Source organism: Panthera pardus, unplaced genomic scaffold (genome assembly GCF_024362965.1).
Source record: "Panthera pardus isolate Hobbes unplaced genomic scaffold, ASM2436296v1 HiC_scaffold_15, whole genome shotgun sequence".
Lineage (NCBI taxonomy): Eukaryota > Metazoa > Chordata > Mammalia > Carnivora > Felidae > Panthera > Panthera pardus.
This window is the reverse complement of record NW_026526710.1, coordinates 5,720,702-5,738,285: the sequence shown is the minus strand read 5'-3', so window position 1 is coordinate 5,738,285 and position 17,584 is coordinate 5,720,702. Positions and strand designations below refer to the sequence as shown.

The following is a 17,584-nucleotide window of genomic DNA, read 5'->3' as shown; positions in this document are numbered from 1 at the left end:
TCTTTAGAATAAATCAAAAGGCAGATTCATGGCATCCGCTATTGCCCAGTTCTATTGTTTTAAGCATGAGTTTCCACTTCGTTGGGGTTAGCGATACCTACTTGTATCTATTTAAGAGTACACTTAAAATGCACCTTTCTTACATCATTTATTTGGGAAGAAAGGAGAGGACACCGTATTTAGTCAGTTGTTTTGTTCTTTGATATATATACCTGTGTACAGGACGCGGGTGCTAAGGAAAGACAAAGCGGGGGAAACAAACGCAGGAGAGAGCGAAAATCACAGGGTAAAGGGAAGGTGGAAGGAGGGAGTGAAGGAGGAGAGGGCAGGTTACAGGAGCCCGTTTGCCCCCTTGGCGGCGCGGCAGGTTCAGCACCGCGGACAGCACCCGTCTTTGTCTTGGTCCAAACTCCGGGCCCGCGCTTAGCGAGGTAGCGACCGCCGGTGCACCTGCTGCCTTCTCCACCAAACCTGCTTCGGAGAGAGAGAGGGAGCGTGGAGGAGAGGGAGGGATTTTCCTATCCCCTCCCCGTATCTTCCGAATTCGGCCCTGATGCCATCCCACCATAGCACGGCGGCTGATATTAACTTGGCGTCGCCAGGAACCTCGCTTCTGTCTACATGGTGTTGGGGGCTGGGGTGTCTCCGTGGTGAGTTCAAATTGGGTTTGGAATTCGTTTTGCTGTCACTGTCCCAGGTCCTAGACCCCCACATCTGTCCCCAGACAATGCCTAGCCTTTGACTAAAAAAAAAAAAAAAAAAAAAAAGAAGGTGGCGATGTCGAACGGTTCGCTGATGCGCGTCCCGAGCTGTGGACACACAAGGACGCCCAGACCAGCTGAGCTTGGCCCAAGACCCACAGCATCAAATCCAGGAAAACCACCACTGGGAGACAGGAGCCAGAAAGATGAGAAAGGGTTTCTTCTGATTCAACCTAAGCCTGGCAGAAAGCAATGGATTATGTTGTGTTCAGAAACTATACATCCCACCACACGAAATCAGCCTCGTTTTTCTCCCTTTCGCCAAAGAAAGCATCTGGCTCTGAGTTCAACAAGCATCACCCACAGAGGCTGCTCAAAATACTTTTTTTTCTGGGCCCTTTCGTAGGATCCAGGATAAAAAGAACGTCTCATGTTCTCCTCTGCCTCAAACCTTGCTTCCCCGAGGGAGTAGGAGATGCCGTGCATGTGAAACTCATTCTCCAAATCTTAACACACACACACACACACACACACACAGAATGTAGCCTAGGGTCACTAAAGTTCTGCGCTTTTGCCAAGCTTCAGAGAAGTCGACCAGCCAAGCCACCATTTGTTCTCATAGAATTTGTTCCCCAAGTGGAGCCCTAGGGTGGGGGTATAGACGAGGAAAGTTTAAGAATGAGCCTCCTGCACAAGGAGGACTTCCTTTGGCAGTCCGCAAATATGTTAGGAGGAAAGAAAGCGGACCCTTGCAGATCTGAAGCTTAGGGCCCCCACACCAGCATCTGGAGCACAGAGATAGCACCACAAACCAACCAGCCAGAAGACCCGGAGCCCAGTCCAGCCACTGTAGACGGATTGGTATTCCCCTCCAAAATAAGATGCTTCACCATCCCCTTCAGGGGGGAAAAAAAATCCCTGGATTTTTTTTTTAAACAGCATTCTGTCCCTCCCCTCCTCCTCCCCCCAAGAAACCTGGAGGAGAAAGGCCACCGCGCACCGTTGGGCAGCTCAAAGGAGTTTTAGAGAAAGCGCATCCCCGCTGAGGTCCCCGTGGAGCAGAAGGGCGCTCAGCGGGGTAAACATACTCGCCTTGGGAGGAAGGAGCGGGGGGTCGCTTTCCCTGGGCCCCTCCCCCCTCCCGAGGTCCGACGCCTGGGGCGGGGGGTGGGGGGAGGACGCCCCCCCCCCCACCCCGCCCGCTCCGGTGCGTCGTTCAGCCCGGCTGCGGTGTAAACCGCCGCTTTCCGATGCAGATTTCCCTTTTAACACCTTCTAAACAAAGGCTAATGAGGCCACTGCTTTACTCTATCAACACACAATCATTAGCAGCCGAGAAATACACGCGCGCGCGCACGCACACACACAGCGCGAGGCTGCCAAAGTCGGGCGGATTCTAAAGGAACCCATATGAGGCTAACAAAAAGGAGGTGGGGTAGGGAGGGGCGGGGAGAGGAGGTGGGATAGAACGGGGAGAGAAGGGCGGGAGGGATGTTATGGAGACCGCGAAAAAGACCAAGAGGAAAGAAAGAGGCAGCAAGATCCGGGCTCAAACGCAGACTCGCTGGTTCAAGGGTACCAGAAAGTGTAGGGGGTCCTAAATCGGAAGGTTAGAGGCCCCAGAAAGCTCTCTCGTTTGTGCTCCAGAGATGGCGTAGGGTTGCAGGCACCTCCTTCCAAACGGCTCCCTCAGTCCTCAGTCCCGCAGCTGGTCTCCACCTTCAGATACGCTCAATGGGGCCAGGGAAGCCGTGGCCACAGCCCGATCCCTCAGCGCTGCCGGCCCTCCGTCGCCACTCGGCTGGGGCTGGCCTCCAGGCCTAACCGCCAGGGCGAGGCTGAGGAGGATCCCAGCCGTTCTCAGCTCCGACCGTCGTCTTATCTGGCCGCCCGGGAGATGCGCTTCGGCGGGCAGCCCGCAGCTCAGCACCAAGTGCGAAGGGCAGCGTTTCCCCTCTCTGAACAAAAGCTTCAGTGTTTTCCTCAAGGGTTGGGGGGCTGGCTTGCACCTTTTTTTTCTGTCTTCCTTGGGCCCCCTTCTGGTTCCAGGGAATCAGCCCCAGCCGGTGGCCTCCCAACGAATGGAGCCTGAGTCCCGCCCTGTATCGCAGTGCCCAATCTCAGAATACAGGCTGCAGGAGCTTGCTGGGCAAGTAGAGGCTCCCGAAGGGTGCGTTCCAGGAGAGGGGCTTGCAGGAAGGAGAGAGGGGCCACCATTCCCTGCCCCCACCGCACTACTGTCGGGGTCTCTAAGCTGGCCAGCACTCACAAGCACTTGCACTCGCGCTTTGGGACTGGATCTCCCAGAACCCGAAGCGGTGCTCAGCCGCTGTCCTCCCCACCTGCTCCCTCCCAGAGTTGCCAGGCCTGCTCCCCAGTGCCTGGTAAGGCTGCAGAACTGACCTGCACCGGCCACCCGACTCTCCACCCTGTGAAGCTGATCACAGTCTTCTGGCCCCCGAGTCCGTCCCAAAGCTACCAAACATGACAGTGTTGCCCAACCCCTGCTGGCTTGCCCCTCTCGGGCCCCTCAAAGTCCCAAGCAGATACTAGACTGGGGTTGAGTTCAGACTCAAAAGCCACCCTTGCAGGCTCTGGCAAGGGAACTCAGGGGAGGGAGGGGGCTTGAGGAAGAGTGCCATTGTTGAATGGATAGAGGGGAGGGAGGGAGGGAGGAAGGAAGGAAGGAAGGAAGGAAGGAAGGAAGGAAGGAAGGGAGGAAGGGAGGGAGGGAGGGAGGAAGGGAGGGAGGAAGGGAGGGAGGAAGGGAGGAAGGAAGGGAGGAAGGGAGGGAGGAAGGGAGGGAGGAAGGGAGGGAGGGAGAAAGGGAGGAAGGGGGGAGGAAGGAAGGGAGGGAGAAAAGAAGGGAGGGAGGGAGGAAGGGAGGAAGGAAGGAAGGGAGGGAGGGAGGAAGGGAGGAAGGAAGGAAGGGAGGGAGGGAGGAAGGGAAGAAGGAAGGGAGGGAGGGAGGAAGGAAGGGAGGGAGGGAGGAAGGAAGGGAGGAAGGAAGGGAGGAAGGAAGGGAGGAAGGGAGGGAGGGAGGGAGGGAGGGAGGGAGAAAGGGAGGAAGGGAGGGAGGAAGGAAGGAAACAGAGGGATTCCCTGCCTTTTTGATTAAACGTTCCAGGTCGGGCCTGCCCAGTTAACGAGACCGTTAATTAAGCCATGCGCAATTCAACTGACAGGAAGGCCCCGCACCCCGCAGAGATGTTCTGGAAACCAAGCAGTCCAAGGCAGAGCGTTAGGGGCACACCAGCCTCATCGCCCCTGTCCTCCAGGGTTCCGCCTATGTCCCGGCACTCTCGGCGAGGCCCAGGCCCAGATACTTTCCCTGCCTGGACTCGGGGCTGCCCCCAGGTGGCCACCCCCTGGGGCTCCCGGAAGGTTCGTCCACCCCCACATTCTGCATCCCTGTGCGGATATCCAGGCCTGCGCCGGAGCCCTGACCTACTCATCGCACTCCACCAGCGTCCACCCGGGCCAGCCAGGGCGCACACGTTCCGGGCGTCCTCGGGCAAACTCGAACTCCCGAGGATAGAGGTTGGAGACCCGGCCGGCCAGCTCGACTCTCTGGGTCTCTCCGGAGCGCCAAACCAGGCGCTCTTCTCAGGCCTCCGGGCGTCAGGGCCCAGCCTCCACGCCCGCTCTTACTCGGGGGCCGATTGCGCGCAGCGGCGGGCAGAGCGAGGCGGCGCGGCGGGACGCTGAGTGTGTGTGCGCGGCGCGGCCTATATTTACACCCCAAACAAAATAATTACACTTTTGTCGGAGGGAGAAAGCCAGTGATTAGGCGCGGGCTCTTTGCGGCAAAACAGTTTCTCAGTGGTACACCAGTATAATTTTTCACGGCTGGCTGAAATCAAAGAGGGGAAGTAATGAATCCGGCGAGCAATTTAAATTTACAATTTGTAACGCCGCCGCCGCCGCGCAGACCCGGCCGAGAGCGCAGCTCTGAGGCGCTCGCTGCGTTTGTTTAATGTTAAAGCCCGCGCCGGCTCTTGGGGGAGGGGTGGGGGGGTGGATGCGGAGAATGCGTTTGGCTGGGGGGGTTGGGGGGAGGTAATGAACGAAGTCGCGAGCGGACCGGCAGCGCCGCCCAAGATGCCGCGCGGAGAAGCCAACGAAGGGCGCACCCCTCGGGTTCCCTCAGAGCGCGCGTCCCCCAAGAAAGCAAGCCGCTCCGGACCACTCAAGGGGAGGGGATGCCTTCGGAGGAGCGAAAGGAGATATTCCGGCCGCCACAAAAGCTCCAGGTTCCTGCTGGCCTGCGGAACCACCCACCCGCCCCACCCCAGGCAAGAGAGCTTCCAGGGAGTTAGGGAGGCGCGACCGAAAATCCTCCTTAGCCTGCGGGGAGGCCAGCTCCAAATTCGCGAAGAGTCCCCGTTCCGGCCGCCGCCCCGAGTCCCCGGCTGGAGAAGACAAGGGCGAAGCACCCCAAGCCCCAGCTCAGCGCGCCTCCAAACTCCCACCCCGGGCGGGTGTGTGCCTCTTCGCCGGTAATTAATTACCGAACTCAAGGGGGAATATGCAAACCACATATTACTAACTCTACAGGGCTTAAGTGATTGGAAACAGATTATTATCTTGTTTGTCTTTTGTCTGTTTTACTTATCCCGCCGCCGTCTGTTGAGTTGTAATGTTGATACTCTTTAGTCTAGGAGGAAGATTTTTATATAGTAAATTCCATCAACATCTTGTATAAGTGACACTGCGTCTCCATGCATTACCCTGTTAAGACACAAGCGGTTTATTAGTTACATATAGGAGCGGATTTCGCTGCCTGGTCGCCATCTGTTAGCGCTGTTAGGGCGGGATAATTCGTCTAATAGTTGGTCTGCCGGCGTTTTTCGGATGCTGTGCGCCCTGGAAGGTGGAAGGCTGGTAAAGGCCAAGCAGGCTTTCCTGCGGTGGGGCTGGGGCATGGAGGTTCTGGACTGGGGCTGGGCTGGGCTGAGGCCCCCAGGGTGACTTCAGGGGGGCTCTGTCCTGCACGGGATGGGTAAACCCAGCTACAGGAGGCAGAGGCCAGAGCAGGGCTTCTGGAAGCAGAGCTCTCTTCTCCTGCAAACGGGCACTCGGCCCCTCGTGACTCACCACATCCAGGCTCCGGAAGACTCAGAACTGCTCTCTGAGACCGTCCCCGATTCCTGCTACCTCCCCAGCCTGGTATCACAGCCGCTGGGGCCTGGCTGTGCACTGGCATTTAAGCACATCCAGGAGGTGAGGGCAGGTGGATCTGTCCCAGATGGAACCCGGCACACAGCACCCAGCAGCCGGCAGGGTTGGCAAAGCCAGGGCTGGGAAGACACAGTAACCTGGCTCTCAAGGACCCAGTCGGGCGGGGGGGGGGGGGTGGGGGGCATTGGAGGACAGTGAGTTTGGGGTGTTTATCCAGAACAGGGCAGAAGGCTGTCAGATGGGGCTTTTAATGACTGTATGTGAGTCTCCCAGCACCCCAAGAGCTGTGCGGTGCGCGATGAGAATTGTTCACTGAAGCATTGAGCACGGTGCTGGATTTGGGCGCCCAGCAGAGAAGAAGGGGGGAGAAAATAAAAACGGAGTGAAATCGAGAAAGTGATGGAGAAACAGAGATGAAGGGAAAACAGAAAGAGAACAGAGGCTGAACATAAGAAAGAAAAGGAGACAGAAAGGAAAGCAGATGTGCAGAGAACGCGGGAGAGAGAAACCCCAGCGAAACAAAGGCGGGGTAGGCAACCCAGTTGGCCTCCCCTCCCAGCCCGGCGCCTCTCTCCTCCTGCGTTCTCGGTCCTCCCGGAGCCTGCCCCGCTGGAGGCTGGGGCCCCTCATGCCCCGGGAGGGCAAAGCCAGGCTGCCAGAAACTGTGGTTTTCGTTCGGGGCTCTGGGAGCTCTCCCAGCTGGGCCTAGGGGACCGGGCGAGCACCGGCCACTGGCCGAGCCCGGCTCTAACCAGCCACGCTGCTACCTCGTGTGGACACCTGTCCCTGGGCAAGCCAGAGGCTGGAGTGACAGCACCATCAGGCAGAAGCTACCCGATGTGGGGACTTCTTTTCAGAGACCCAGCTGTGGGTCAGTGTCCCACCTGGCGACCAGCATCTGTCAATCTCCTGTCCCCAGCCAGATCGCCTCCCCTAGAGACGGGGGGACAGCGCTAAGCCTAGACAGGAACAGAGAGAGAAGTAAGCATCTCTGTGCCTCCACCAAATGCCCCAACACGGGCATCCAGAAATCCTGCCCCCATCAAATCCACAAAGGTAATACGAGCCGCACACACACAGCAGGGCCCCCAAAGCCTACAGGAGTCACATAAACAAAAACAGGCCATCCACACACACACACACACACACACACACACACAGTGACTGGCATACAAGCACAGACCCACAAAATTCTGCGCGCACAACCTAGCTCAGTCTCACACACACACACACACACACACACACACACACACACGGTGTCTCAGGCACGCACACGCTCACCCACGCACAAACACACACCTCCGGGTTTTTTTAAGTCCCCTTACACGTCAATGTTAGCACACACACGCGATAATATTATCCACACGCACACTCACACGTGCAAACACCCTCCCGCTTGAGTGTCTGAAAGTAAGCCTACACACACACACACACACACGCACCCCGACAGAAACAAGACCACACAGGCTAAAACACAGCGCAGAACTATTAACAAATGCAAACACACAGATTTGCACCAAAAAAGACACATGCCCAAATGTATTCACGTGATTAATGGCTAACTATAAATAGAGGCAAAAATGCAATTCTCAAACAGCAAACAGACACTAACAAACTCCGTAGATGCGCCAAACACACGTTCACAGCCAAGTCTTGGCACAAACACACTTCTCTGGCCCCAGCCCAGGGCCTACCTACCCGGTCGGCCAATGGCGACTTTCGGCGAGCAGGGCGCAAAAAAAAATCCTGCGGAGGCTTCCCGGCCTTGGTGAGTCGGGTCGCCAGGTCGGCCCCTTGGGAGAGGTGGCCGGGCCTCTCCCTCCACCCCCCAGACCCACCCCTCCCTCTTCACACACACACACCTGCAAGCGCCCCCCGCCCCCCCCCACACGCCCCAGACCCTCGGCTCCCCGCCGAGCCGCTCTTCCTTCGCTCGACTTTGGATGGAACTTGTACACACAGCCCGCACGCGCCGCCAAGTACAAGCAGCGCCCACACAACCTCTAGCGTTCCGCCCCCACCCCTCGAAAGCATGACCCACTCACCACGGTGCCCCGACTGGCTGAGCCGGGATCTGGAAGGTGCATGGAGGAGAGAAGAGACGTGGTGAACGCCACCTCTGAGCTGGCTTCAGAAAGACCCGTCCGCCCTGGGTCGTCTGCTCCCCACCTCTCCCCCAGAGTCCCGTGGGCGGCGCGCTCAGGCCTGAAACGCCAGGGTCTCGGACCAGGCCAGATGACCCACTCCCCCTCCCCCCCACCCCGCTCCACCTAGGTTTGGGGCCTGCGCGGGGAAAGATACCCAAACGGCGCGACGCGGCTGGCGCTCCCGCTTGCTCTCTCGCTCGCACGTTCGCGCTCTCTCTCGCTCTCTCTCTCTCTCTCTCTCTCTCTCTCTCTCTCGGTCTCTCGGCCCATGAGAAAGGCCGGGCTGGGCCCCAGCTCCGTGTGTGACAAAAGAAGCCGCCCGGCTCGGGGAGCCCCGTGAACCGCGCTGTCGCAGCTCCAGGGCGCAGACCCCAGGGACGCCGGGACGAGGGAGTCCAATCTGGGCGTGCTGGACTGGGAACGAGGAGGGGTGGACGCAGAGCGCGCTCCGGGCCTCGGGCAACTTCTGCAAGTTCCGGGGATGGCGAATGGGGCAGGGGTCCCTCTCCCGCCAGGCCTTGGAATCCTGGCCCCCAAATATTTACGAGAAGACAGAGGAAGGGAGATGCAGTTCTGAGATCGCGCGGCCCGCGCCCCCAGCCCCAAACTGGAAGGTAATACTTACTTAGCCTCCGAACCAGGTACAAGCTAATACTCAACAATACTGATGCCTTGTTTTTTTTGCTCTGTCCGGACCGCAACGCTGTAGCCAATTTAGATATGCTATAAATTTAAGAGGTTGCCATGGCCACCGCGCGCCCATTGGCCGCCGGGCCCCCTACGTGCCGCGCCACGTCACCAAATCTGAATAAGGATGCGCGAATTAGGCGGCGGCCAGACAAAGATGAGGATCGGGACCGCTTGAAAGTGGGGGAAAGTGCCGGCGCCTCCGCCACCGGGGAAAGCCGCTCCGCAGCGCCGAGGCCATTCGCCACCCAAGACAGCTGGGGGAGCCGGGAGCCAGCGCTGGGGCGCGCGGCCCGGGGCATGAGGCTGTGAAGGCCACCCCTCCCCACCCCACCCCCGGCAGCCCAGCGCCAGGCCAGCGATCGTCCAAGGACTTGACCGGCTGAATCTTGGTCCGGACCGGACTCGCCCGGCGGCGGCCGAGATAAGAGGCGGAGCGCAGCAGCGGGGCCCGGGGGCCCGAGGGCCGGGGGCCCAAAGGGAGGGCAGGGCGGCCCGAGCCGCCGGGGCGCTATGATGGTGCACTGTGCCGGTTGCGAACGGCCCATCCTCGACCGCTTTCTGCTGAACGTGCTGGACCGCGCGTGGCACATCAAATGCGTTCAGTGCTGCGAGTGCAAGACCAACCTCTCGGAGAAGTGCTTCTCGCGCGAGGGCAAGCTCTACTGCAAAAATGACTTCTTCAGGTAAGAGGCCGCGCCGCCCTGCTGCCTGCGCGCCCGCCCTGCGCGCGCTCCTCTGGGGCGCCCGGGCAGGGGGACACCGCCAAAGCAGCCTCCTTGGGCTCCCAACCTTAAACGGGAAGCGGGGCAGCCCACTGCTCTCCTCCTGCCCTTGGTCCGGGAAGGCGCCCGAGCCCGGGCGGAGTCAGAAGAACGCTGCTTCGCTGTCTCTAGTTCGCTCCTCCAGCCCGGCCTGGAGCCGCGGTGGGGCAGGGGCGGAGAAGCCCTGAGAAACTTGCTTGCCACCCATCTCTGCCCCTTCCCCGCAGCTGCGACCCCAGGGTGGAAGTTCAGGCCCGGTTCTGAGAGAGGAAGAATTTTTGCCTAAGTTAGGGACTGCTGGAGGCTTCTCCCGGCCGGCAGAGTGCGGGAGCCCAGGGGCTGACCTCCCGCAGGCCAGGGCCCCAGAGCCCTCCTGGACAAGCCGAAACTTCCCAACTCCGAGGGGACTCGGTCAGGAAGATCTCCTCTGATGACGGAGGGAGGGAACCTTCTCCTCCTTGCCCCCACCCCACCCCCAACTCCTTAAACATTTTCTCCCGCGTTGAAATGTCCAAACGAAATCGAAGCTGAGAATCAGGACCTCCAGGGTCCAGTCTGCGATGTGTCACCTCCCTTTGCCACCCACGGATCATTTTTCTGGGCCTCAGTTTCCCCAGCTGGGAAATGCCAGGGGATGACCTGAAAGGCTGTGGGGTTTTCGGCAGCTCAGCCCTGCCTGCTTCCGCCAGGCGCCCAGAGCCGGCTTTGTGCGTGCGAATTCCCGGGCACCAAGGGAAGGGGGGCGTGATTAACGCCGCGGAGAAAGGCTGTTCTCCGGCCCCACCAGCCAGGCACCAGGGAATTTGAATGGGAGAAAATGTCAGCCTCGGCTTTACACGTGTAAACTCCCTGGCTCCGGAGGCCTGAGGCCCCTAATGTGGTGCTGCTTTGCAAAGTGCCTAATGATTTTTGATAAGGTGCATATGGCCAATTACGCTGCCGGATAAGGCCAAAAGTGACTTATGGCTTCTAATGCCCTCACTACATCAACGTCACCCAAATTCGCCCTGTTTAGAGACATGGGTATGAGTCGATGGGGGGCCCCAAAGTCCTGGGTCCTCACTCTCCCCCTCGACCCACACCTCCCCCCTCCCAGTGCTGGCCTGCACCACCCATTTTGGGGGGAGGCTGGCCTTCTCCAAGCGCTCAAGGAAGAAAGAAAAGGATTTAGATCAGGAACGCGGGAAAGGGGGGATTTGAGAGATCCTGTGTACTGGCCGTGCAGGTTGAGGATTGCCTTCTGGTTACATTCTCCCAGCTCCTGCCAGGGCCAGAGATTGGAGACAGGGAGGGGCGGGGGAGACCCGATCCCTGCTTTCCGGAGACCATCGCTCTGAGGCCCTGCTGTCCACAGGCTCCCAACTAGCTCCAGCGGGTCCCAGAGTGGTCCCGGACTGGAAGGCCTCCAGCGCCCGTGGCACTGGGAGTCAGCTAAAGGTCCCTTCCTCCTTGCTCGGGTCCAGCTCCGAAGAGCTCCCCACCCCGTTGATAGGACCTGCCATCCGGGCCCGTCTGGCCTTACCCGGGCCCCAGCAGGCTGGAAAAGCATCCAGGAGGCAAAGGAAGGGGTGGTCCAAACCTGGCTTGCCGGGCTTAAAACGCCTCCTAACTTGGAGATGCAAGTTTGCCTCAGGAGAGCAGCCGGGCGGATCTGGCAGGGACGGGGGCTGGCATCTCGGGGTGCTCTGGCCTGTGTTTGGCTCAAGGCTCCAAGCTGTGTGTGGACAAACCTGAACAAGGCACGCAACAGTCGCAGCCCCAAGCACAGCCCGGGACATTTGTCTCATCTCTCTTGCGCTAGTCGGACAGCATAGGATTGGGGTCTCGTTTGACAGATGTGGACGGGGCGGGGGGGGGGGGCTTCTGAGAAGCTAGGGCGCGTGGGAAGAGGTCAGGGGCTCGAGGGAATGGGACGCCGGGCTGCTCCGAGGTGACAGGCCACGTTGCGTTCCGCAGGCGCTTTGGCACTAAGTGTGCAGGCTGTGCGCAAGGCATCTCGCCCAGCGACCTGGTGCGCAAGGCCCGCGGCAAAGTGTTCCATCTCAACTGCTTCACCTGCATGGTGTGCAACAAGCAGCTGTCCACGGGCGAGGAGCTCTACGTCATTGACGAGAACAAGTTCGTGTGCAAGGATGACTACCTGAGCTCCTCCAGCCTCAAGGAGGGCAGCCTCAACTCAGGTAGGAGCCCTCCTCCCCTGCCCAGCCGGGGGCCCTGAGACCCTGCGGCGCGGCCAGCCGGGCCCTCTCTACTTTGCACCCCACCCCCCGCCACCACCCCCCCCCACACCCCCGTGTGCGTTCTGTGCCAGGCTCGGCGCTCTCCGCTCCCACCAGGCATTTCTGGGGCAAATGGAAGGGGCGGTGAAGGGGGACAGCATCTGGAGTCTGTCCCCCCCCCGGATACGGACTCCTGGCTCTTTCCCGCTCTCCTTCCCTGGAGGGACCTTTTCCGAGCTGCCCTCCTCCCCCAGTTTGGAACCACACGACTCCCCCCACTTTCCGAATCTTTTCAGCTCCTGGTAACTTCAGGCCGCTCTGGGAGGACGGTCAGTGGGGTCTGGAGGAAGGAGAGAGGGGAGAAGGCGTCTGTGGCCTCCTCCCGGTCCCCTCTCCGCGAAGGCCAGGCTCCCCCAGAGGGCGTGCCTGCCCCTCACCCAGGCCATAGCCGAAAAGCGCTGGAGAGGGCTGGAGAAGGGTCTCTCCGAAGGCCGGGCCCCGCCTGGAGGGAGTGGGCGGGCGCCGGGCCCCTGGGGGAGGGGCTGTCGCAAGGCTTGGGGAGGAACCCGGCGCGGGTAGCGGCGCGCCGGGGTCGGCGGGAACCCGCTACCCGGTTGCAGAGACCTTGGGCCGCCGCTGACGCCGGGGTCCTCTTCCCGCTCTGTGCGCCCCGCAGTGTCATCCTGTACGGACCGCAGTTTGTCCCCGGACCTCCAGGACCCTCTCCAGGACGACCCCAAGGAGACGGACAACTCGACGTCGTCGGACAAGGAGACGGCCAACAACGAGAACGAGGAGCAGAACTCGGGCACGAAGCGGCGCGGCCCGCGCACCACCATCAAAGCCAAGCAGCTGGAGACGCTCAAGGCTGCCTTTGCCGCCACGCCCAAGCCCACGCGCCACATCCGCGAACAGTTGGCGCAGGAGACCGGCCTCAACATGCGCGTCATCCAGGTGCGGCTGGGCCCGGGTCGCCCTTTCCCAGCCCAGAGGAGCCCCGGAGCCAGGAGGCCCACGGGAGCCTCCCACCCAGCCTCCTTGGCCAAGAGTGCGCCGAGCTGGGGTCTGCCGAAGGGCAGACTCTGTGCCCGAGGTCAGGGCCGGCTGGTCAAACTCCTAACCGAAAGATTCTGCAAAGCCCCGCTGACCTCCTGACGGCGCGATCTTGGGCGGGTCACTTCACCCCTCGGAATCCCGCCCCCTCCCCGTTCAAGGAGTTTTAAGCCTCGCTGGGGTACCCCCTCCCTTCCTCTCCTATTTCGGAGCGGAGAAGAAGGCAAGGTTCTCCACGCGCCCTCTCCCTGCGCCGGTGCGCGGGCGGACGGACAAACGGCCCGAGCCCGGCTGGGGAGCCGAGGGGCCGGGACCAGGGCCGTGCAGGGCGGGAGGCCTTTATAAAGCCGTCAGGCCGAGGGCGGGCCGAGGACCAGGAAGCCCAGGTCTTTATGAGTCGCCCCACGGGTCCGCGAAATCCTTCACCCTTGGCTGGTTCCCCGAAGCCCCTCTCCACCTCTCCTGGCCTAATCCGCCCGCCCCCGCCCCTGGGCAGTCTTGGTGAGGAGGCTATAGAACCCAGAAGGAGCGGCCTGGGCAGGAAGGAGAGGGCACCCCGGATCGGAGCTCACAGTCCCTGCTCTGTCCCAGGTGTGGTTCCAGAACCGACGGTCCAAAGAACGCAGGATGAAACAACTGAGCGCGCTGGGCGCCCGGAGACACGCCTTCTTCCGGAGTCCGCGGCGCATGCGTCCGCTGGGCGGCCGCTTGGACGAGTCTGAGATGTTGGGGTCCACTCCGTACACCTACTACGGAGGTAAGGGCCCCCCTCCCCCCACCTCGGAGCGCGCTGCCCTACACCCAGGCCCGTGCCGTTCTGGGGGTTGAGGACGCAGGTCCGGATCCCGGGCGCTGTTGGCCGCCAGGGACGCCCTCCCTCCCTTCTACTCACGCGGGACGTACATACACAATCAGGAACACACCTTAACAGACGCACAGCAACGTAGGCGTGTGCACTCTCCTACTCCTGGACCCCAAATCAGACACCCATACAGCGACACACACAGATGAACACCCACGCACCCACGCAGGACTCATGGGTACACACTCCCTTGCACACACACTGGAGTTCAGAGACCTCGTGGACACAAATCTAGACACATGATCCCACACGACAACACACAGGTGGGTGCCACTCCCCAGTTACATTCAATGACAAATATACCCAAAGAAACGCACAGGCTCACACACTCCCAAGCGTCATGCCAAGGCGAGCGCTGGCAAATCCACCTGCCCCCTGTGCCAGCCGGACACAAAGCCTTCGTGCTGCCCTTGCCCCGTGGCCTGGTGTCCCTGGCCCCAGCGGGAACACAGGCACTGGAGGGCAGCGCGGGCGGTAGGGATGGAGGGGTCGGGATCCATCCATGGCTGTGCTGTGCGCCCTGGGCGTCTGGAACTGTCCGCCAGGATGCCGGCCGGGCGCTCTGGGCAGGACTCCCGCGCGCTCTCCAGCTCCAGGCACGCCAGTGGTCATTAGGGTTGGAGTTACTAGATAGAATTGGACGAACCCGGTTCCCCACTCCGGGTCTTTGGAGCTGCAGGGGGCCAGGAGCTGGACTCTGCAGACAGAATTCTGCTGTTGCTGTTACCGGGTTCAAGGCCTGGGTGAACTCTCCTCCTGGTCACCCCTTTTCTTCCTTCCCTCCTCTTCTCCTTCCTCCCTACTCTCCTCACCACCACCACCACCCCCCTTCCATTTCCTTGGCATTTGCCTGGCCACCCATTCCAATCCCCCACTGCCCTCCCAACTCCCTCACCAGGTCCTGCGCTTCCCCAACCTTTGGGCTCAAGGAAAACACCTCCCGCTTCTGTTTGTTTCTGAGCCTCTGAATTTGGAGAGCCCCCAGGAGTGCCTATGCCTCAGACACATCTCTGCTGAGTTGCTCAGTGCCACAGGCCTGTGGGGGGCTGGTGTCCCGGATTGGGGAGAGGTGACTTTTCTTAGAAACGTGGGTTCGGAGGCAATGCCGAGGCCCGCGGGTGGGCGCCTGGCACGCGGGCCGACCCAGGAAGGAAGGCTTCCGCACATTGTGCGTCTAGGAGGTTAGATCTCACCTCCGGCCAGGGCCGCCAGAAATTGTGGGCATATGGGGCCGCTGTGTTCTGGGAAGAGACTCTGCGGTGGCAGGGCCCTGACTGGGGGGCTGCAGACGCCCAGGACGGCTCGGATGGTGGACGTGTCCCGGGGTCTTCAGTCACCAACTCTCTCTACCTATCTTTGCGTCCTTCGGCTCACGATCTCCGCCCGGCGCGGGGAGATGGTGGGGCGGCGCCGTCCGGAATTTCTCCCCGCCTGGGTAATTAAGCGAGGTCTCCCCGAGGACTCGTGTGCCCCCACCGGTCCCGCTGCCTCCTCTCCCCGCGCGTCTGCTGGATGGGGCGGGGGCCTGGACACGCGGGCCCCTCTTTCTCCAGGAATGGGGGGCAGGACCCCCGCCCCCCCAGCCCCAGGGAGGCAGCCCCGCCTAATCCGCGCTGGGAGATCCCGGCGGCGGCGGCCGGCAGCGGGCGAGAAAGGGGCTGGGCGGCGGGGCCGGCGGCTCCCCGTGGGAGCGCGGACAAAGCCCCAGCTGCGGCTTTTGTGCCCTTTTCAGACGGCGTTTGTTCCAATTACCTCCGGCCCGGCCGCCATATGGGCGGAGGCGGCGCGCTGCGCGCGGGGGCCGCGGCCCTGGCTGGCTTGCCGGCTCGCCCCGAGCCGCGGCCGGCCCCCATCCCCGTCCCTCAGGGGCCCCAAGTTCGCCGCTTCCAACCTTTCTCTTCGCTTTCGGGGAGAATGGAACGAGTGGTTTTTAAAAAGTTAATTGGCCAACGCTTTAGCTGTTGCCGAAACCGTCGACAAGCCGCGCGCCTCCGGGCACCCCCATTTGGACTGATTTCGGGGTTTGGAGAGGGAAGGGAGCCGGCGGCAGGGGACGTCCCGAATTCGCCCCAGCGACGGAGACCCCCCAAGACGGAGTGCGAGGGTGGGGGGGCGTGCAGAGAAAACCCCGGCTTGGGGGCGCGCTGGTTTTCCCGCCGCACAAAGCGGGTTATTGTCACCGGTGGCCGCTACAAGGTGCTCCTTCCGTGGGGTCCCACACCTCAAACCTTCACGGGCGGAGGAGGGGAGGAGGCTGCCTGGAAAGACCCAAGCGAAGGGGTTCTGGAAGGAGGTGAGAGAGGTGATGCGGAAACAATTTTCTTGAGAACCAGGGGGGCTTGTCACCGGGAGCCCCTGCGCCCCCTGGTTTTGGGGGGGAAATGCGATGTGTGCATTTTTCTGGAGAAAGCCCATAGCTATCACCAGATTCTCAGAAGCACTCAGTGTCCCCAAATGTTTCCGAAGCTGGGTGTCCTGGCCAACCGCCCCCCCCCCCCCGGGTGAGACTGAAGGCCCCAGCCTTCCCGCTGAAGTACCCACGAAGCGTTGGACGTGACCAGGCGAATACCCTCCCTCCTTCAAGTTCCGGCTTCTAGTGAGGCCGGCACAAATGGTGGGACCCCCACATTCACCCGGAAGGTCCAAGGGCTGTGTTTGAGGGGGCGAAGGACCGGCCAGGGCCGTGGGGTTCCGGGGGCTGTCAGAGTTCTGGTTGCCAGGTCCCCAGGCCAACTCCTCAGCCCTGCTCTGCTGCTCAGGCAGGGGGCAGGGGACCAGGTCCGGCTTCTTCCCCCCCCCCCCCAGGTCACCGTCCCCTCTCAACCATTTGGTGCTCTGGTCTCTGGCCACCCCAGCATCCCCCACCCAGCTCTTCTCCGGTCTCTCTGACTCATCTGCCGGGTCTGTGGGCGCCTCTGTCTCTCCTGGCCTCCCCCCCTCCCCGGCTCTCGATGGGTTTTTCACGGTGTATCTCTAACCAACGGTCCATCTCATCCCTTTCTCTGTGCTTATCCTAGGCGATCGCCCTGGTCTCTGTCTCTGCCTTGGGCTTGGTGCCTCTGGGTCTCTTTTCCGACCTGAGTCTGGGGACTCCCTCCTGGGTCCCCTCTTCGCCCCCCTGTCACACTGTTCACTGCCCATCTCCCAGTGACCCTGTCTCTGGCTATTTCCGTGTCTCCGGCTCTCGGTGGATCTCCCCACTTCAAAGGCACCGTCTCGGATGGTTCACTGACTCTGTGTCCACTGTTCTCTGTCTCTGTCGGGGAACCTCTGACTTTGAAGTCACGATATTTTTCTGTCTGTGCTTCTGGCTCTGGTCCTTGTGTCTCTCAGCCTGGGTCCCTGGGCCTTCGGGCAGCTCTCATGGTCTCTCTCGGGGACGCTTGTCCCGGGTGTGGGGGGGGGCGGGGGGAGGTGTCTGTGTCCTGGTCTGCCAGCCGCCCTCTCCCTTGGTCTCCTCAGGCCTCCCCGCGGGGCTCGCCAACCTGAGTCGGTGTGCGCCCCCCCCTCCCCCCGCGTCCGTCCGTCCGTCCGCGTTCCTCCCGGCCCGGCCGCCTCTGACCTGTCCCTGTCTCCTCCCCGCCCCCTCCCGCAGACTACCAAGGCGACTACTACGCGCCCGGAGGCAACTACGACTTCTTCGCGCACGGCCCGCCGTCGCAGGCGCAGTCCCCGGCCGACTCGAGCTTCCTGGCGGCGTCGGGGCCCGGCTCGACGCCGCTGGGCGCGCTGGAGCCGCCGCTCGCCGGCCCGCACGCCGCCGACAACCCCAGGTTCACCGACATGATCTCGCACCCGGACACGCCGAGCCCCGAGCCGGGCCTGCCCGGCGCGCTGCACCCCCTGCCCGGCGAGGTGTTCAGCGGCGGGCCCAGCCCGCCCTTCCCCATGAGCGGCGCCAGCGGCTACAGCGGACCCCTGTCGCATCCCAACCCCGAGCTCAACGAGGCCGCCGTGTGGTAAGGCCGCG

The 17,584-nt window shown here is 61.7% G+C and overlaps 1 protein-coding gene and 1 long non-coding RNA gene across 3 annotated transcripts; one reads left to right on the top strand and one right to left on the bottom strand.

Annotated features, from left to right (window-relative positions):
- Positions 1 to 131: 131 nt before the first annotated feature.
- On the bottom strand, positions 132 to 8,725 carry LOC109277610 (uncharacterized). Of its 2 annotated transcripts, none has more exons than XR_002085245.2 (2): positions 8,655 to 8,725; positions 132 to 471 (listed from the first exon to the last, which is right to left on the bottom strand). It is a non-coding gene; the product is annotated as an uncharacterized LOC109277610 (long non-coding RNA). The 2 variants fall into 2 exon arrangements; XR_008422124.1 differs by having other exon boundaries at positions 132 to 474; positions 8,655 to 8,701.
- A 418-nt stretch (positions 8,726 to 9,143) lies between these two features.
- On the top strand, positions 9,144 to 17,577 carry LHX5 (LIM homeobox 5). Its single transcript, XM_053901904.1, has 5 exons — positions 9,144 to 9,402; positions 11,437 to 11,660; positions 12,376 to 12,653; positions 13,344 to 13,509; positions 17,210 to 17,577. The coding sequence occupies exons 1-5, from the start codon at positions 9,230 to 9,232 to the stop codon at positions 17,575 to 17,577; spliced, it is 1,209 nt and encodes a 402-aa protein (XP_053757879.1). The 5' UTR covers positions 9,144 to 9,229.
- The last annotated feature ends 7 nt before the right edge of the window (positions 17,578 to 17,584 follow it).